Source organism: Aulonocara stuartgranti (genome assembly GCF_965226115.1).
Source record: "Aulonocara stuartgranti genome assembly, chromosome: 3".
NCBI classification, from domain to species: Eukaryota; Metazoa; Chordata; class Actinopteri; order Cichliformes; family Cichlidae; genus Aulonocara; species Aulonocara stuartgranti.
This window is the reverse complement of record NC_138941.1, coordinates 27,942,191-27,963,540: the sequence shown is the minus strand read 5'-3', so window position 1 is coordinate 27,963,540 and position 21,350 is coordinate 27,942,191. Positions and strand designations below refer to the sequence as shown.

The 21,350-nt window shown below is 40.5% G+C and overlaps 1 protein-coding gene across 2 annotated transcripts in view; it reads left to right on the top strand.

Annotated features, from left to right (window-relative positions):
* The window catches only part of chrnb1 (cholinergic receptor, nicotinic, beta 1 (muscle)), a 31,180-nt gene extending 10,797 nt beyond the window's left edge, over positions 1–20,383 (top strand). For both annotated transcript variants that reach the window (XM_082528172.1, XM_082528171.1), the window contains 7 exons: positions 985–1,093; positions 1,194–1,338; positions 1,530–1,715; positions 3,798–4,021; positions 9,836–10,011; positions 16,533–16,680; positions 17,209–20,383. In XM_082528172.1, the coding sequence (XP_082384298.1) occupies positions 985–1,093; positions 1,194–1,338; positions 1,530–1,715; positions 3,798–4,021; positions 9,836–10,011; positions 16,533–16,680; positions 17,209–17,355 (1,135 nt within the window). In that variant the 3' untranslated portion in view covers positions 17,356–20,383. The remainder of the gene's footprint in view (positions 1–984; positions 1,094–1,193; positions 1,339–1,529; positions 1,716–3,797; positions 4,022–9,835; positions 10,012–16,532; positions 16,681–17,208) is intronic.
* The last annotated feature ends 967 nt before the right edge of the window (positions 20,384–21,350 follow it).

Genomic DNA, 21,350 nt, shown 5'->3' with positions numbered 1-21,350 from the left:
TCTCTTTCTAAGCTTTGTCAGAGGAACTGAGATGATAACAAAACAAAGACTACAACTGAGATGCAAACTTTGATTGCTGCTATTTTGCAACTTTATAACTTAAGTCAGCAGCATAGAGAGTTGTTATTGCTTCAGTACTCTAATAATGCCTTGGTGGTGCAGCTGCGGAACAGAGACACCTCACTGTTTGTCACATTTTAGTTTATGCTGCCTGGATTTCCTCACCAAGCCCTCTCAGCTATCTTTGTAAAAGCAAAGTCACAATAAACCATCCATCTCCAGCACAAAATAGATTACTTCCCATAGTACGGAGGGAGGGGGGGTGTCTCTGACCTTTACAGAAAAGTGAAACCAAAAAGTCATTTCTTGTTACAGTTTTACTCAATTGCTCTGTCACATTTTTGAAGTTTTCTTAAAAACACATTTTCCAAAGCAGATCATACATGGAGCAAAACACTATATAAATACAGACCTCTGATAAAGAAAAGAAAAAGTTTTCACAGAACTTTGTGGAGTATGTTCTTAGTGCATCTATAGAAATTAAGACAGTAAATAGCAGCCAGATGTCACCAGCCTAATGCAATTGAGGAACTGATCATCAGCAAGTGTCACCGTGTCTCTAAAAAGTAGAAGTTTTGGCAGTTTGCAGGTCTGGAGCATTCAGCTGTGTGTTAACACAATGCCAAGGAGGTAAAACATCAGCAACGATCTTAGAGAAGCAATTGTTGCAACACATATAAGTGAAACTAATGACAAATGCAGGGACTTTTCGTCTAAGAAGAGTCTTATTTAACTGTTAGACAACAGAACAAATGCAATTCATTTGACACAATACAATTTGTGCTATGTTTCAAGATATGTTATGGAATTCTGTGATATGTCACCATCCATAACATACTACAGATTACCTCAACATATAACATGTGATATAGTTTGATTTATTAACCAAAACTGGCTAATTTGTATTTCATGTTTTGTTTTCAGTAATGATGGACAGTTTGATGTGGCCCTGCATGTCCATGTTCAGGTTTACAGTAATGGCAGGGTAACCTGGACTCCCCCTGCTCTGTACTGCAGTTCCTGTGGAGTCAAGGTAATTTACACAGATCTACTATGTATTTATCTTCCATCCAGTTTCGTCTAAGCTTGGACGTTGTTTCCAACTCGTTTAAATGCCAGTTTTTTGTGTCTAGGTAACATATTTCCCATTCGACTGGCAGAATTGCACCATGCAGTTTCGCTCTTACACATATGACTCAACAGAAATCGACCTGCAGTATGCCCTGAATTCAAAAGGCAAGGAGATTCGGGAGATCCAGCTGGACGAGTCTTTCAGTGGTGAGCACTCATGACGTGATACATATATTCTTAAGTAGAAGTACTTCAGATGTATTTTCATGTTACTGTATATTCAAAGCATCGCATTTTTGCATAACCCCTTCTTGTGGTTTGCAAATGTGTTGCTAGTGTAATACGATTACTAAATGCGCTAAAATTAATAGAAATCTAAGCTGTGGATGTTTCTCTAGAGAGTGGTGAGTGGTACGTAAGACACAAGCCAAGCAGGAAGAACACATTTGATGACGAATATGAGGAAATGACTTTTTACCTGATCATCGAGAGGAAGCCTCTGTACTACATCATCAACATCATCATCCCTTGCATCCTGATTACTATCATCGCCATCTTCAACTTCTATCTGCCTCCCGATGCAGGTAAACACTTTACAGAAATTGCTTTCAGATCACTTGATGACTATGAATTAAAGCTCTCTTTATGTGATCGTTATCGTTATGTTATCGTAAACAAGCTCCACCTTGATGTAAAACTGCTAATACCATTTCCCAATTGAGTTTGTGTGGTCGGTTTAAAATGGGCAATCAGGCATTTAGCTAATTATAAACGGATCCAATTTCAGATTAGATAGGTGCTTCGTGGAACACAGTTGAATTGATAACCTTTAAAATGAAGGAGGTAGAAAAACAGCTTAGAGCAATCGGCTTGACTCTGTCCTTTCCCTTATACGCTTACCTTTATGTTTGGACAAGCCTGCTCATTGGGTACATTGATTGATTAGGACACGCATATGCAAAATACAACCTGAGATATTAAAGTTTGACTTAGTACAAAACCCACAGATGTGCAAATATGCATGAACCTCAATAAGGTACACAGATCGGAACATAACATACTGCATTCCTGCATAGCTGCATTAATATTCATTGACATGATACTGTCATTATGCATTGATGTAGGCATGTATTTTAGTATATAAATATATTAAACATTGATAAAGTTATTATTTTCTTGAACAATGATGTAGGCCTATTTTTAGGAGTTTAAAATAGCTATAAAAAGTCATTTTAACACTCTGTAATATTTTTATTTAAATTTTTTGGAACGTGTGGGAAAAAAGTATTGCAGAAAATGTCTGATTAGGATAACTGCTAAACGTATCATAGTTTACTGACCAGTGTGTGCCATCTGCTTTGTTCACTGAAAAAAGCAACCAGGCAAGTGACCTTTAAAAACAACCACTAAGAGTCTTATTGGGATGATCAAGCAAAAGCTTCTTTTTGCTGCTCCCGTATTCACAAGTGGTCGCCACCAGAGATGTATCTGCATATTTGATTGGCGGAACTTTCTGCTGAATCGCCTTCCTGATGCAACCCTCACAGGGATTTGTGTCTCCTACTAGTCTTGAACCAGGGTCATATGAAATGACTGATTTGAACACGCAGTAAAGGGACACATAAACAGCACAGGGAATCGTAGGGTTTGTTTTTTTAATCTCCTCCAGTTTTACATTAATTTTCCAGTGATGCAGAAAGAGATGCTTTGCTTCTCAGTGAGAGGCCACAAACTGCTCTCTTAACATACCAGCTCAACCCTTCTGGGCCCTGTACTATGAAGCAAGTTCAGCATACCCAGGATGCCTTTCTGTTATCTGGATTCATTTACCCCAACGCTGACAGTCAGGATAAGCCGTCACACGGAGTTGGTTAGCAACTTGCTAAATTAACCCTGGGTCTTGGTGTAAATCGTTTGCAGCCAACAGAAAGAAATCCATGCATCCATCCACTCGCTTCCGCTTGTCCTTTTCAGGGTCGCGGGGGGCGCTGGAGCCTATCCCAGCTGTCATAGGGTGAGAGGTGGGGTACACCCTGGACAGGTCGCCAGTCTGTCGCAGGGCCAACACACAGAAACGGAAATACATTAAATTTAAATAAAAAAGTTGTCTCTAAGAAACCAAGAGACATTAGATACTACTGGAAAACCTTAAATCTTCCTATTGCATGTGCACAGAGGTCTGAGGGATCCACCAGGACTGGTAACGCAATTCTATTGGAGAACTAAGTTGATCTCTAATTTTGCAGGAGATTAGATAAGCATAAAGCATAAATTATCATGTGATGCACCCAGGTAAGACGTGAACCACTTTTGCAGTAGATAAAACTGCAGGTTAACCCCAAAGTTACCTTGGTGATGAAATCTGGCCTCGTAGTACAGGCCTGTGGTCATTTACAAACACAGTTCGTACACAGTTTGTACGTGACCACGGAATGAACTAAAGAGCCAATGCTGTGTCACCCAATCAGCCTCACTTAGAATGGGAGATGAATTTTTCATTAGCATCATTGCTAGTAAATTACATTCACCAGATGCTCCTCGAATCTCAGTGAGTTGAAAATGGAACAAACCTTGGCCCGGTAAAGCTTAATGAGTCGTAACACAGGAACAAGAAATGCGCTGTTTCTGACTTTCCTAAATAATTGTGGTTTTTTTTTCTTTGCAAGGTGAGAAGATGGGTTTGTCAATCAATGTGCTGCTCACCCTCACCGTGTTCCTGCTGCTGCTGGCTGATAAGATCCCCGAGACCTCGCTGGGTGTTCCCATCATCGTCAACTACATCATGTTTACCATGGTCCTGGTCACATTCTCTGTCATCCTCAGCGTGGTTGTCCTCAACCTCCACCATCGCTCTCCCAACACCCACATGATGCCAATGTGGGTCCGCAAGGTGAGCGTACATTTCAGGGTCACACAAGCTTAATTTTTGCCTGCTTGGCACATCATCATACAAGACTTCTGAAAGGAAATAATATCTGTGTCTCTTAAGAAATAGTTTTTGTCTTTCTAGCATGTGTTGTTACAGTGTCTTGCATATATACTGTAGGTTGTTCATTTGTGCCAGAACAGCCCAGAAGCACAAGCAATCTTTCTTTCTGTTGTCAGAGGTTTTGTCAGAATACCACCTTTCATTTGCATTGTGAAAATACGTTAAGGCAAGTCATTAAGTGGCCAGCATGTCTGTGAGGAGAGCTGGAAAGGACAGGGGGATATTGGGAGGCTATGTGATAAATGAAAAAAACTTCTAAACATTGAATTATCTGTCAGCAAGGAAGTAGAGCAAGCGGTAGGTTAGGACCATCAACTCTAATTAGTGTGACCCAAGAGACCATCTATCTATCTATGCAACTCCAAGGTGAGTTGCATTTCCAACTTCAACAAGACTTCAATATGTTATATGTTTTGTTTAAATTACAGTTAAAAAACACCAGATAATTGCAACAAGACATTGCACGAATGCTAAAGAGACTTTAATGTAATGTCCATATTTTTAGACACACATTTTTCCATATTAGAAATTGGTTGAATGTAGTGAATCATATATACAACCAAGCTACACCTACCAACTTCCTTCAAGCATGACTACTCCTGATAGTCACAGGCCAAGCAATGATCTTTTTAGGACACTTTTATTACAAATCTTAGAAAGTAGATTCAGTCCATTTGCAGGTTGCGTCCAGATCAACAGAATTAACCTTCTGTGAATTAACTTTATTTTGTACTCAGTCAGATGGTCATGGAATATATGTCACGACTGGGGCAGCAGCCATGTGATGTGTGGAAGGAGGACTCAAATGCAGCACTTATTCAGATGTGAGGGTGATTTATTAAGAATACCGAACATAAAGTGGGGATGGCAAAACAGAACTAAGGATGACCTAAACTGGGAGAAACTGAACCAAAGAGCAACAAACCTGAACATGAAGGGAGGACAGCAGGGAGAGCACGCAGGGGATTCACAGAGTAATGCAGAGGCAAACACACACTATAAATACACAGAGGGACACTGGGAAATCACACACACAGGTGGGAGACACAGCTGGACCTGATTAACCTGACGAGACAGGGGAACACTAACACCAGGGACCAACAGGGGGAGCACAAACCCAGAAACCCACTATCTAAAACACAAAACACAAACCATTCAAAAACAGCCCACAAACAATAATGAAAATAATAACAATAAATACACCAAACACAAAATCACTGAGTCACGGACTCAGGATCATGACAATATAAAAGGCAGAATTTCCAGACTGATCAACAGCTTCCTCATACAAGCTGTTAAAATGTTGAACTCCTGATTAGGATATGTACAGTAAATGCACTACAAGTCAAAAGTTTGGACACATCTTCTCAGTTAATGGTTTTTCTTTATTTTTAACACTTTCTACATTGTAGATACAAACTGAATACATGAAAGATATGAAGCAAGATGTATGGAATTATCTAGCAAAGAAAAAAGTGATAAATAACAAAATGTGTTTTATAGTTTAGATTCCTGAAAGCAGCCACTCTTTGCTTTGTTGACAGCGCTGCAAACCCTTGGCCTCGTCTCAGTGAGCTTGATGATGAAGCTGAAATGGTTTTCGGGGTTCATTTGTGGAATTTGTTGGCTTCTTAATGTGTGACCTAAACCCAATGGAGATGGTTTGGGGTGAGATGGACCCCAGAGTGAAGGCAAAAGGACCAACAAGTGCTCAGCATCTCTGGGAACTCCTTCAAGACTGACGACCTCATGAAGCTCATTGAGAGAATGCCAAGAGTGTGCAAAGCAAAGGGTGGCTACAGGGTCAGGCTGAGTTCAGACACTAGATTGTACATGAAAAGACCAATCATGAGATGTGGCTCACAGAAAAAGTACTACCTCTACTCCATAGTACCTCTACTTCCCCTTTAGTAAATTAATTGGGGAAAAAAATTTACTAATTTGATACAAAGAAGCTTATGAGTAACCTGAGGGTTAGGAAGTATATTTCTACATTGTGAACATGCATGAAAACTAAAATCAAGACTCCACCTCAAAAAATTATATTTTACCAGCAGTTGTTAGCATCTTGAAAATGGTCACTGTCTTGTATATTCAAATGGCTAATGGGTCATCATGTTAAAGACTGTGCACCTGAAATACATAAATTAAACTTTGGCATTAATTTGGCTTTGAAAGCTGTGTTAGCGTGGGTCGAGGCAGACTACTCAATTAGGTCCACATAGTTCTCGACACTTTAAACGTCATGTTATACCATTAACCTCCATCAGTTGCTGTTGCCCCCAGTGTACATTGTGTGAAGCTAATTACAGGCGTAAGTAGCAGCTCTGTGCTTTGGTCCAAGTTCTGTCATGGTTTCAGGGTACATTCACCACAGAAAGGCTCCCACACACTGGGCAGATTGAACTGCTTGGCGCCGGATTGATGAGGAAAAGGAGGAGCATAGATTCTGTTTCACTCCTACTCGTGGGTAATTAAAGAAACAATAAAATGTGAAAGGAAGACATTTTTGGACGCAAAACATTAGAAAGAAACGAATGATTAATTTTGTATTTATTGTTTCTGTGTTTCAAAAGCCTAATTTAAGGCTGGTAAATCAGCCACTAAAAGAACAAATATTTAAGTTTAAGGAAAAAAACTTCCTGTAATGGCCACCAGTCCTAAAGTGAGTGTGTCTCAGAGAAAATGACCAAATTTATGTAGTAGGCTGTCTAGAGCCTGTTAAATGGTGTTTGTTTCCATATCTGATTTCAATATTAATCCCTATTAATGACTAGTATGAAATGTACTGGGGTAATTTTTTTATGGCCTAAAGTTATGTTTCTCCTTCAGCGTTTGCTTGTATTCAGACACAAAGCAGCTGGCTCTTCAGATTTCTGCTACGTATGCTTTTTGTTTAATCCCATTATTGCTTGCTAAAATTTGTTGCACATTTAATATCACAGTTAATTACTGATGCACCTGGTGACACAGCTAACAGTGACACTCCAAATATGGTCATATCCTATTTCAGCATTTCAGCCCATCTCTAGGTAGACATTAACTGTGCTGCTCTTTATTCCACCCCCATCTTGGTGGCTGAATTCAGTGTTTCGTTTTCTTTCTCCAGACAGTCACTACAGACGACTAGGACACCTCCTCCTTCTGTTCCATCACCAGGTGATGCTTTAGATGCTCTCGAGTGCAGAGCTTACGTCTCTCTGTGGTGTCTGCCCGAGCACCACACACACTCAACAGCAATACTATCAGAGTTTTAGCAGCCATTGTTGAGGAATACGGTCTTTGTAGATGAAGTGCTGCTCTCCGAGGTGCTGTTTCCTCTCTTATTTTCACTGCTCATTGTCAGCCAAGCTGAGGGAAATCAGACAGATGTCACACAGTATCAGTAAGGAAGAAAGTTGAGAGACAATTGGGGATTTTCTGACATTTCTCTACTTGATCTATGATAATTACTAACAATATTTTGAATGTCTAATTGATAGTGCCATTGTATCATTTCTATGGAAAATGTTCATAAATGTCCCAGTCAGTCCGTCTGTTTCTTTTGGCATTTCTGACTTGAAATCTCACACATTCCACTTCCACTCTGGCCTGAACAAACTCCTGAGAGAAAGATTTTCCTATAAATGCTCCATTTTCTTCACCAACGACTGTCTGTGACCATCTACTCTTTACTGCTGCTGTGGGAGTGAACAAAAATAGTAAAGTTTATTAAATTTTATTTAAATTACATTAAAAAAGGACCCTCCATCATGTCTCAGAGCTCTCAGTCAAGTCTATCAGGCTCCAGCGAGTGACTCACTGATGTGCTGCCTCGGACTGAGAGCTAGGAAACATGGCAGAAACAGCAGGTGAAACTAACGCATACTGGAAGTTGTATAAAGGCGTGGACGTTTGGTTGTAAATGAACTCAAAATCACTATTAAATTCGCTATTGAGTTTTTGCCAGTTTATGTTCCTCGCCAGGGGGCTATTATTGACATCCATCTGTCAATACTGGTGAGCCAGGAGTTCTTTCACAAAAAGAATATGAAAGCACTTCAAAGCGCAGATAGAGCAGCCATTTACAGCATTTATGATATTGATCAAGGCTAAAGTTCAACCCTGACGTGCTGTTTTATCATTGACTCCCTTGATATTGATATCAAAGGAGCTCCAAGTCCGACAGCTTCTGATGAAGACTCAACGCACTTAATTTTTATCATGTCCTATCAAACTGTTTTTTCTGTTTTAATTACACTCCCTTGTGCCCAGGACAGCCTGAATCCTTTACTGAAGTGCTTCACTGAAGCACACAGACTTATGTACTGTGTTCGAAGAAAACCTCGAAAGGAGACTTTGAAGAACTGGAAAGCATTACCCATTTAGTTTCTCCACCCACATCATTCAGCAGCAACTGCTTTCAAAGGTTATCTTACTGCAAAATTCAATATTTAGAACTATTTGTCATCTCTAATAGGCAAATACAGGGCAAGTGCACTCCAGCTGTCCCCTTAATCATGAAACACGAATCCTAACAAATGGACTTTTAATGCCAGCAAAGATGATGGATCCATGAGGTGTGAGTGCTAACAAGCTATTGACTGAAAATATACAGCAAATAAACTTCTGTGGTCTTTTTTCAGCAAAAGAAATGCACATCTACACATTCATAAATGAATGCTATGAAATGTGTTTTTTAACATCTCGAAACTGCTAAATTCTGAAGATGAGCATAGAGTTTGCTCAGACAGGCCACAAAGAAAAGCCTAGCAACAATTCCAGCAAATGAACCAATCTCAGAGCCAGTCCACAGCATCTGAAGGCTAAGCTGATCTTATATAGGGTGCACTATTTAATCTAGAGAGGGCAGGAATCACCAGACATGCCACAATATGATATTAACACAATATTTCATTCATGATTCGATATTAATGTGACTTTTACTGTGTATTGAAATAACATATATTGCAAGTTATCAACTTTTTCTAGTCCAACTTATGCCCTTAAATTTAAACTAATCAATTAGCCAATCAGACAAAAGTTATCTTACTGAGATGAGATTTTTAAGCATACCAACCAAAAACCTGCCAGAAATGTTGCATGTTGGCAATTGCATGCAGTCTTTTTCTGATAATACAGCAATTCACTGTGATAAATTGTAGAAAATCAAATACATGTTAATGTCTACATAGTCAGAAATTCAAATTTAAGTAACTTCATAGGAATAGGAAATCCCAGTATCACATTTGCAAGCTGCTTTGCCACCGCCTCCACCCCAGCTCCTGCTTCTACATTTATCACTTTATACTTTGCATGTATGTGTGGAAGAGCAGGAAAACCCTAGAACAGAGCCATGCTGACAAATATGATAAATGGTAAATGGACTGATTCTTATATAGTGCTTTTCTACTCTCCCGGAGTACTCAAAGTGCTGTATACAACATGCCTATATATAAATGACTGCGCATGGAAACATGGTGTTTCGGCAACCCTGATGAAGGCCACAAGCCGAAAGTGTTGGTCTGCAAATAAAGCTGTTCCCTTGTGTTTTAAATGTTGCTGGAGTCTTCACCTCACCAGATCATTGTCCCCCTCCACGCAGTCTTGGAAGTAGGTGAGGTTGTTCCTAAAACCTGGGGATCTCTCCACATGGAAACAGTCTTCTGGCCGAACTGTCTTTAATGGGAATTGTAAAAGTATCTCTGTTCTTCTTTGCCTTTACTCTCCACCTAGATCTTCATCCACATGCTCCCTCCTTACCTGGGCATGCTGCGGCCAAAGGTGGAGACCCCCCTGTCTCTGGAGACCGTACCCCGCCGGGAAAAAAAAGTCACTGCAATTAGCATAGCTTCTGACGAATACTTCATCCGGAAACCTGACTCTTCCATTTTATTTCCCAAACCCAACAGGTAAAGCCAGGCTTATACGTGCACATGCTTGCTCTCGTGGTTGTGAGTGTGCCTGGATTTGGTTTAGCCTGCATGTTTGAAGAAAAAGCAAATGAACCCAGAAACAGCATGTGTGAAGTGGAGCAGGTGAACAGTTGTTGATTCAGGCAAAACCTGGACAGATGGATATGAAGAGATTCCATTCATCATTAGTAGGATGAGAAGCGACTGCTCTTGTCTCTGTTATGTCTTATGGGATTCTTGAAGTGAATCACATACTGGTATATAAGTTTAATTCCATTATATATATATATCATTAGATGTGTTTTCCAAATATTACTTTAGAAACAATACTTGTGCAGTAAAATAAGATCAAATACATTAAGAATAAACAAATTTGATTTGATGTCATGTCGAAATGGATTCAAATATATATCACTTTAGTGTCTACACAACCTTGCACTCATAGAAGTTCAGGTTTCCTCCTTAGCGCTTACCACCTCAACTTAAGACGAATTAAAATTCTGTTATATTTTAGGTGCTTTTTTCACTTTGAATTAAATTCAACAGTGTTTAAAAGCACAGAGCCTCTTGAACAGACAAACACCATATTTAAAGATACCAAATGCTACCATAATAGCAGCAGCTGCAGCACAAGAAGTAATTCCTCTCCTCTTCTGTCACCTATACGTGCACACATTTATTACATTGTGCTGCATAATATATTCTCTCAGTGAGGCCAACGAAATCTATCCAATGTTTTTTGGCTCACAATAAGGAAAAAGAAGAAGAAGAAGAAGAAGAAAGAAGATCCCTGTTCATTAGCTATAAGGGCTTTTCTACACTACCTGAGAACATTTATTCAGAATATGAGAACCATCTCCACATTCTCACATATTTAGAGTCATGTGAAAACGAAGGTACACCCCGTTTCAATTCTAAGGTTCTATATATCAGGACATAATTATAAATGGTTCTAGAAATATTTAAATACAAGCTCAGATGACAAAAATACAACATATTACACAGTGTCATTATTTATTTAACAAAATCAAAACCAAAATATGTGTAAAGGAAAGTTATGGATGCACTGTTACGTTTCGGTGTGTCAGTGTTTTGTTTTTGGCGTGACTGTTATGTGTTTCCTGTTTACTTTGAAAGTCTGTGTTATCTTAGTGTGTTCAGTTTACGTTTCCTTGTCTCGTCAGGTCTAATTTGCCCCAGCTGTGTTTCCCTCCTGTGGTCCATTCCCTGATTGCTCCTTCTATGTATTTAAGCCTTGTGTTTCAGTATGTCATGGTCGCGATCTCCCCCGTGTTGTAAATAGTTTGGTGTTTTGTTGTAAATAAATAGTCTGTTGTAAATAGTTGTGAATGGGTTTGTTAATACTTTCGTCATGGGATATTTTCGTTTTGGGATTTTGGTGGAGAGCCTTCGTGGTTTTATTTTCCTTATCTTTGTTTTTCTACGTTGCACCCCGGTTGCCTAGGCCGGGGTGTAACATATGGGGGCTCGTCCGGGATCGCTGGAGGGTCCGAGGACCGCTCCAGCCTTCATCCGCCTTCGCTGGAGGATCCGAGGGACCGCTCCAGCCTTCTGCAGCTGGTGGGCTGCGTGTCCGTGGGTGCAGCTGGTGGGCTGCGTGTCCGTGGGTGTAGCTGGTGGGCTGCGTGTCCGTGGGTGCAGCTGGTGGGCTGCGTATCCGTGTGTGCAGCTGGTGGGCTGCGTGTCTATGTGTGCAGCTGGTGGGCTGCTCGTCTGTCTTCGCTGGAGGATCCGAGGGACCGCTCCAGCCTTCTGCAGCTGGTGGGCTGCGTGTCCGTGTGTGCAGCTAGTGAGCTGCTCATCCGCCTTCGCTGGAGCGTCCGAGGGACCGCTCCAGCCTTCATCCGCCTCTGCTGGAGGGTCCGGGGGGACCGCACCAGCCTTTGTCGTCGCTGGAGGGTCCGTGGGACCGCTCCAGCCTTCATCCGCCTTCGCTGGAGGGTCCGAGGGACCGCTCCAGCCTTCATCCGCCTCTGCTGGAGGGTCCGGGGGGACCGCACCAGCCTTCGTCGTCTGCTGGAGGGTCAGTGGGACCGCTCCAGCCTCCATCAGCTTCGTCTGCCTTCGTTTCAGCCTTCGTTTGTCTGAATCAAACTTTTCACTTGGGGTTACATGTTTGATTTTTGGGTAGGGGGAAATGTTACGTTTCGGTGTGTCAGTGTTTTGTTTTTGGCGTGACTGTTATGTGTTTCCTGTTTACTTTGAAAGTCTGTGTTATCTTAGTGTGTTCAGTTTACGTTTCCTTGTCTCGTCAGGTCTAATTTGCCCCAGCTGTGTTTCCCTCCTGTGGTCCATTCCCTGATTGCTCCTTCTATGTATTTAAGCCTTGTTTCAGTATGTCATGGTCGCGATCTCCCCCGTGTTGTAAATAGTTTGGTGTTTTGTTGTAAATAAATAGTCTGTTGTAAATAGTTGTGAATGGGTTTGTTAATACTTTCGTCATGGGATATTTTCGTTTTGGGATTTTGGTGGAGAGCCTTCGTGGTTTTATTTTCCTTATCTTTGTTTTTCTACGTTGCACCCCGGTTGCCTAGGCCGGGGTGTAACAGCACTTTAGCCCACTCATTTTTTTACAAAAATACTTAATTTTTTTGTGGCAGTTTTCCTGATGAGAGAATTGAAAAGACAACGTATATAACCACATGTGAAACGCCTGTATCATCCCATAATCCAATACAAGGTTTAACTAACTAAAAAAAGAATTGGGTCCAAAAACTATTTTCAGGTTTCTCTATTCCACACGGTCAGAAGTCTCCATACAGACTCAAATTAAACACTTAAATTGTTTAATAAACGGAGATGGAGGTTCCACATTGTCTTTTAACTTAACAAGGCTCGACTAAAATTTGCAGCTGTTCACTTGGACAAGCCGAGCCAGAAAGGTTTTATGGTCCAATGAGACAAACACTGAGCTATTTGGTACAATGACAGGAGGCATGTTTAGAATAAAGGTGAGGATTTAAAGGTAACACTGTACCAGCTGTGAGGCATGGTGGTGGTAGCATCATGCTCTGGGGCTGGTTTGCTGCCAGTGTTACTGGTTGATTCCACATTAAATGTATTAATTAAGGCTCAAGTTCATATAGTAGGTTATGTCTGAAGCCCTGGTTTCCCCAGCCTCCATCTGTCATTGCTCTTAATAAACTTTTATCACATCACATCTGTTCCTTCTCCTCCTGCATCTCCATTTTCATCTACACTGAGAGATCCAGGCAGTTTGTGTGTGTTTGTATTTAAATGCACTTTACTTCATCCACTATACTTTATGTACTTTTGCTATGCCAAAATATTTTACTAAATGCACTAAAATATCTTCTTTGAAGTCTCATATTGTCACATATTGTATCGATGCCCTTTCTACTGAAGCTTAAACTGTCAAATCATCATTTATGGAGCTGTTGCAAAGAAGGAACAGATTGGCTGTTTAAGATCTCCTTCTGTGAGGTCTTTCTGACCTTTGTTTTATTCAGTGACAGATGTCTGAGTGTCAGTAATGACTACTGCCAAGGTCTTATCTTTATTTAAAGTACTCTGAGATGTTACAATATATATATATATATATATAGCTTTATAAACCCAAACACCTCCACTGAAACGCAGTTTGCAGGTTTACATCAAAAGTTCCACAGAGGGCTGCCGATGATGTTGAGTAAAGAGCTGGATGCAGGCCAGTGTTGCACAATTTGGCAACAAATTGAATTACAGTAACCCCAGTCTCGATCCTTTGTGCATGAAAATTCTTTGACGTTCCTTAAGTAGTTACATAGGGTGGGGACCTGTATGTCTTCCCAATCAGCCATACGACACTGTCAACTAACGTAGATTCCTGCTTCTCTCACAATACACCATGAAGTTTGCTTCACAGTGTAGCTGTCCCTCAATCTCTACTCCTGGGAGAAATTAGATATGTCTAGAGGGAAAGAATCTTTGCTAAAACAATAATGACCCACCCAAATGGACTCTGACACATTAGAGTCACTGTCTAGGTGAATGAACAGTGAGGGGGGAGGGGCTCTGTTAGAGGAATTTGATGAGACAGCAGTATCTCTCTTGGGTCCACACGTACATTCGCGCGCCTCTCTTAATTGGGTTTAGTGCATGTCTTGGCACCAGACGCAGCCAGTTTTAGTTGAATTAGTCTCCTGAATACTCATTTACTTCTCGCTGATGAAGTGCTGCTTTGAGCCGTACAGGAGGGAAAAGGGAGGAGGGGGTTAAGAGGCCACACTGTGTCTCCACCTCCCTTTTTCCTTTCTCTCTCAACCTGTTAGGACTTCATCCTTCTTAGGTCACAGATTCTTCACCTGCCACACTCGCAGGATGAGCAGCGGTGGCAGCGCTGCGTTGCAAACCTCTAATTTCATGCAAAGAATACCAAGCAGCTGTCTCCTCTGTCCTGCCTGAGAGGTTACCACTTTTAACGTTGTGCTACACTGCCCTCTGGTGGATACCTGCCTATCTTGTCAATCTTTTTTTTTTTTTTTTTGTTTTTTTGCAATGTTTTTTAAAGGAGGTGTTTAATATTTGAGGTGTTTCATAAGAAAAGCAGCTGCTCTGCCTTTGTAGAGGTTATTGAATGTCAGGTGAAAATCCATAAAGTTTTAGGCTGGAACTTAAGCAATGCTACTCAGAAAAGCACTTCAGCTGTGATGTGCTTGCATGCTGTATGACTTCGTAAGTTCATAGAAGTATAGGAGGTCTTAGTGTGTCTTTCTGCTGAAGGCAACAAGGACATAATTAATGTGCCATTGTTGAAGGACATGCTGCATGATTCCGTGCAATAATTATTACCGAAAAATTATAGAATGAGTTATGTAATGTAAATGATCAACTGTGTGAAGCAAGACTATATCAGTGTTCAACAAGAAGTCTGAATTCCATCCTCCTGATGATAACAAGTTGAATTCATAAGAAACGTTCTGATCTGAACAGAGGTTTGTGAAATAGCCACGAAAAAGTAAAATGTTTTTATGTTCATGACAATGAATTGTTAAGTTATGGTTTTTTTTCATGGTATTGAGCACATATTTGAAAGTAATACATTCCAGGAGCATACATTTTTGGGGGGTAGAAAAAGAAGGAAAGTGTAAGACTTGTTGTGTTGCTAGTGCGAGAGTGTGCTGACTAACTTAGAAACACGGTCTTTCTCTTGCTTTTAAATCCAGACACATGAGAGCAGACTGATAGAAATAATGCCACAATGCCCATTTTAGTACAATTAACATTTTTGATACTAGACTGACACACTTGCTGTTGTTTGACCAGATGTTAAAGCTGGCTAACATTCATAATTATAGTGCTAGTAGTAACAGGGCATTCACACGTGTACGTTACTTCTTGGCTGGATGGCGGGAGCTCTTGATTTTTAGTTGAGCACATTTACTTCCAGATTGTCATAGCAACGGTAACTCATCAATGACAAGGCAGGCTTCAGTTAGCAGTTAGCATGATCTAATCTAACTATATATTACAAATTTTGGTCATATTTAACGACTTGTTTGATCATATTGTTATAGTGCTGATGACGAATTAACTTCTAATAACAGGCTTGTCTGAGGTTATTGGTGAGAGTCATAAAATTTCATGCATTATTTATTCAAAACAATGTTAAATACCCTTTAACAATAAATTACTCACATCATAAATACATGTATTTAAATATGTAAACTACATATGTATTAATTTGTATAAATATAAAATGTTTTGTAATTGTAAACAATTGTAAAAAAGCATTTTGGATATTTTGTTTTAACTAGTCTGAAAGCAGACATGATAATAATAAAATAAAATAAAATAATAATTGCAAATTATAAAGTTCAATAATAGTGCCTTCGAAGATTGTCTTTTTGCGATGTAACTAACTGACGTAACACATTTTTTACTTTCTATGTTTTGAAAATAAAGAAATGAAAAATAACTTGACCTCTAAAGTTAGAACTGTCACGTTAATACAGTATTTATAACTGACAGCAGAGTCACACAGGTACACACAACACCTTTCTACTAGCTTCTCCCAATAACTCCTGGCACCCAGTAGCAGCTGACAGTTGGTAACTAAGGGCAACAACTAAACACAGAAACATGCACACACACACACACACACACACACACACACACACACACACACACACACACACACACACACACAGAGCAGCTTGGTCAGCATGTGAAGGGCAGCGCCTTGTACAAACTCGCAGAGGGGGACCCGGGGAGCTCCTCTGACCTTCTCATTATTCCTCTGTGGTTGACAGTAAAGTGCAAAGGAGACGCGCAGCCCAGCTCATAAAAGCTGAGCTATTTTACAGCTTTTAATTAGTGTGGGCTGACACCTGCTCACACATCGCTACATTCTGCACGCTCGTGTGCATTTGTTGTCTTTGGGTGTTGACACTCTGTCTTTTTCCTGAATCCGTCCAGACATATATATTTACCATCACAATATTTTGTTTATTATTGATACTTTTCTGTAACATTATTATAATTGTGCTGTCATGAAGGTACCAGCCGGATGGCATATGCACAGACCTGAGGAAGTTCATTGATGGCCCCAGTAGCTACCTTGCACTACCTGATGAGCTCAAGTCAGCCATAGAGGCCATCACATACATAGCCGAGGCTCTGCAGGCTGAAAAAGACTATGAAGCGGTAAGTTTGAATGTTTGAGCACGTTTAACCTTCTAAGATCCACAAGGTCACATCTGGAGTGAAGGGCAGGGTTTGATCATTTCGAGCATTCAACAGATAAAGCTTAATCACTGAATATCTAAGTTGTCTTTAGTGATGACCCCTAACCCTAAACATAAACCAAGCAAAAGTGTTTTTGTAATGCATATCACTTAGAATGACAGTTTTCTTTGTCCCCTAATTGTCAAGATTTGAGATGACATTTTTGAGGAGAACCAACATATTATCACAGGGTTAGGGTTAGAGCTATCATTTACTTAAACCTTAGAGCATTAATATGTTTATTGTCCTTCCATTTTTTCTTCCTCTCTACTTTTTATCTGAACAACATGGCTTTATTTCTGACGTTTGTACTGTTGTCTTTTTGTCTCTTGTGTCTGTCTGTCTTTTGCCATTTTCCCACTGTTTTCCTTTCCTTATATTCATTTTCTTTCTATCGTACCCATTCTTTCTCTTTTTAATCTCTTGTCTTTCGCTGGCCTCTTTTAGCTGAAAGAAGATTGGCAATATGTGGCAATGGTGGTGGACCGGATGTTCCTGTGGATTTTCGTCGTTTTCACCACTGTGGGCACGCTGGCCATCTTCGCCGATGCTAGCTTCAACCATACCCCTACGGACCCCTTCAAGCCCTTCTGAAGCACAGGGGTGTCTGATTTTCATGAACCATGTTGCTGGAAGTTACGAATCCCTTGATGTACATGTAGAGGAAGACAATTGTAACTGTTAAAATAAGTACAGTTTCCAATGCATTGCCTCATCACAAAACACACAATGCCTTTTTAAATTATAGCTGTACTAGTACTTAAAGGGCCAGTAACTGACAAACCATATGGATTTTATGGTGTTCTTTTTAGATTTGTAGAATTTTAAACTTTTACTGTGTTTGTTAGATTTGGGAGAAAAGCTTTCAAAACCCCAAATTCATATAATGTACTTTGCAAGCCTACGATTAGGGTTATAAGTTAGGACTAAATAAGGTCTATGGTCTAGATAACCCCAACCCTAGCTCCATTCATAGGCAATTACAATATGCAATTTTTGTGTTTATATAATTGCTTTCCAAGTTTTCTCATTATAGAAACAAAGACAATAATCGGACACACAGAAATCAGAAACAGCTGAAAAAAAAACCCCAAACAGTTTTGGCTTCAACCAAAATAAATGGCTAGGTTTCCACTGTAAGGACTTGGATACCAGAATGTTAACAGGGTTACACTCTGTTGCAGACATGGACACACCCATCATCCTATGGTGAAATTTAGTTAATTTGGGGCGATAATTTTCATCGATGCTGACTCTACCTGACTCAACCAGAATTTGTAAAAGAAAACAAAGAAAATAACAATTCTGATGTACATCACATGAAAAACTACTTACATTTCACAAGTCTCCAAACTATTTAGTCAGGGTAGGTTTACCTCAGAAGATTAATCTGGCCCAAAACCTTCTCCTAATTCCAGATGTGTTGCCAGTGACAGTTTGTATGTTAAATTTTTAAAATAATTAAAATAACAAAAAATAATAAATGCATTGATGAAATTGCATGAAATGTAACTACTAAACCAATGTTAGCATACCATACATGCGTATAAATGCTACAATAGAAACTACCAGCGTGGGATTTTTTTATTTTGTTATTAGCTGTAGTAGGGTTTGAAGTGTGGCTCCAGGACTGGGTGTTCATATGTGGTGTTAACACATAAACACCAAGACAAACCAGGCCCTATAATGAGCGTGCTGCAAGCCCATGTCAGAATGTGCTGGAGAGTGGCACATGCTTTGCGGTATATTTCTGCAGACACAGTAATCCTCTGCATTTCAGGCATTGGTGTATGTAACGGAGCAGCACACCAACCCCATTCATCTGCTGCACCAACAGCCAATGGAATTCCCAATAATAGAGAAGACTCGTGCCTCTCGGTGCCTCATTTTGTCTGGACACACGCATGCTGCATGTCCCTTTTACCACACCTGTCCTCTTGGTCTTGTGCTTTCATTTTGCTTTTGTCTTTTAAATAGAGATCTGAGGGGAGAATATCAAAGGCTCCATCTGTTCTCAGAATGCTATCACCTGCCCACCCTGCTATTAATATCCCCACATGTTGGCACTGGTCACCGGACACTACTGCATGGGCTTCCCTGTTATTTCTCTGTGTAAATACACTCTCTCACTGAGATCTATTAGCGCAAGTATTTGGGGGCTGAAATTCTGCCAGTCCACGGCAGCCCACCTTGGCGACAGCACTGATAGCCCCTCAGTATTATAGACCACCATATGTGACGTTATCGCTACACTAGTGGTTGAATTGCACTTGTTCCCTTTCCCGTCTAACACATAACCTTCTATGAAAGAGTAGCTTTGAGAAGCCAGGCTGCACAAAAACAAACACAGAGGTCATTCTGAATGATGTATTCACGCTGAGAATGGCAGCTCAGAGGAGGTCAAGTCAGAGGCATTTTCCCCTCACTTAAGTTTCAATCTGCTGTTGATTTATAGTTTTATGTTTTCACACTGGAAAGGCTCACCAGCATGAGGGAGAGAGGATGGAATGACCCAACTGAGAGGAGAGAAATTTAAAGGCAGAGACAGAGAGTAGGGGATGGAGGAAAGATGAACTTTATGAGGCTTGAAATATAGACATCAGCTTCGTAAAAAGCAACACGAAGGATCAGAGATAGAGCAGAATCCGGAGTTCACTCGGGGGCCTTTGCTTCATCGATCATTACGCTTGTAGTCCTCGCAGCCCTCTATGGCAAAAAACATCCATCTCCATTTTTATACTTTCATCCACATCTTTTCTTGCCTCGAGCTCACATCAAACTCAGAATCAGCAATGCTGAGGTGCTTTTTACTAAGACCTCTCCATCAGTATTGGCATCACCTCCCTGCTCCTGCCAAGAAGTTTGGTAATTCTAGATTTCATCACGCCACAGTATCTGTGAAGCAGAGCCTTTCATTTTCAGCTCCTTAAATCACAGTGTGACTAAAGCCATAGTTTTTATAGGAATTTGTACCTAAAGAACAGACAAACCCCATCACTTGTGCTGTTTAGAAAGATTCTCAAAACAAGTTTATTTCATAATTTAATCAATTTAGGTTTTTTTTACCAGAACATCAACATTGTTTTAAACAGTAAAAAAAAATATATTTCACTATTTCTATGAACATAAATATAAATAAGCATAGCATTAACTGATGGAGGTCACAAAGTCAAACCCAGTCTACAATCCCTGCAGATCAGCTGATACTGTTCTACGCACCCAACTTTGCAAATCTCATATATTGTAGGGATTAAACTTTAGCCTGTCTATGGTTGCTGTGACACTGCAAGTTGCTTTGCAGCCCCCCTCCACTCCTGCTCTTCCTCTTCATGTTGTAGCTGACTTAATCAGTGTCAAATCTGTGAATGCCTGCTTTTGTCTGTATCTCTGTGCCACTTCCTTCCTTCTGTGTGGAGATGACCTTTCTAAATGTTGATGGGTTTGTACGCCATGTCACGCAAAAAACGTTGACGCACATGGAAATAACAATCGTCTTTGACAGGCACGGCCTTGAAATATTGTTTTGGTTTAAAATCATTTTTTATTTTTAAATTGCATAATCGATTTTGCTACTTTTGATTTGTAGGAAAATTAGACAATAAATTCAGTGTTTGTGGTGGTTCGTCGCTGTCTCTCTCTTTATATTCAGGATTACTCAAAAAATGGTGGATCTGCGTAAAAGATGGGCTTGGAAGGATTCTATATCAATGCAAGGACACAGACAATATTAAGCTGAAATTAAAAACACTGACCTTCTGGATCCTGGGGCTCAGTTCCTGCATGATATGGATGAAGTTTTGAGTCTTGGTGGATATAAACTGCTCTTATTGGTGTCACACCACTAGGGGGCAGCAGCTGGGAAGTCAAAATTCCACACATAGTGCCTTTAAATTACTGCATTTTCCCCCCAGGATACTTTTGCACACCTGTTTAAAGGACATAAAATAAAACTTTGATGACAAGCTATTCCTGTAAAACTAATGAGCTTAATAATTTTTTCATTGTCCACCTTTTCAGAAAACTGCTTAATATTTGAAAACCAATTTAACTCAGGGATATAACAGCCAGATGATACCACACACAGCACAGTGCAATGGGTATGACTGCAACAACCCCTAAGGTGGGAGGCTGAAAATGAATATTTAAAGCCTGAAGGAGGTAGAGAAGATTTGATTTACCAGGGAAGATGAATAGCTGAAGGGATCAAGCAGGCATTAAAAGTTAAGAGAGCCAGAGAAGCCACCTACAGCATGACCCACGTCAGCTTTACAGCACCACCAATCATCCTTCGCCTACCGACAACCCCCCAATCAACTTCCCAAAAATATCTCCATTGTCATAACCCACAGCACATAGCCATACCACCCCCTCCACTTCCTCTTACTCCCACACACAATCCCCGCAGTGCTAACCTCAGATTGGTGAGCACCAACAGGTGCCTGCCCCTCAGAGTTCCTAGTACAAGCGCACCCCCCCAGCACATCCATCCAATCAGGTCATGGTTTCACCCAGAGAGTCATGGCCACAAAAGAGACGAAAGGACAGGAGACAGGGTCGTTAGCTGAAGAGCGTGTGCCGTTCGGGGTGTT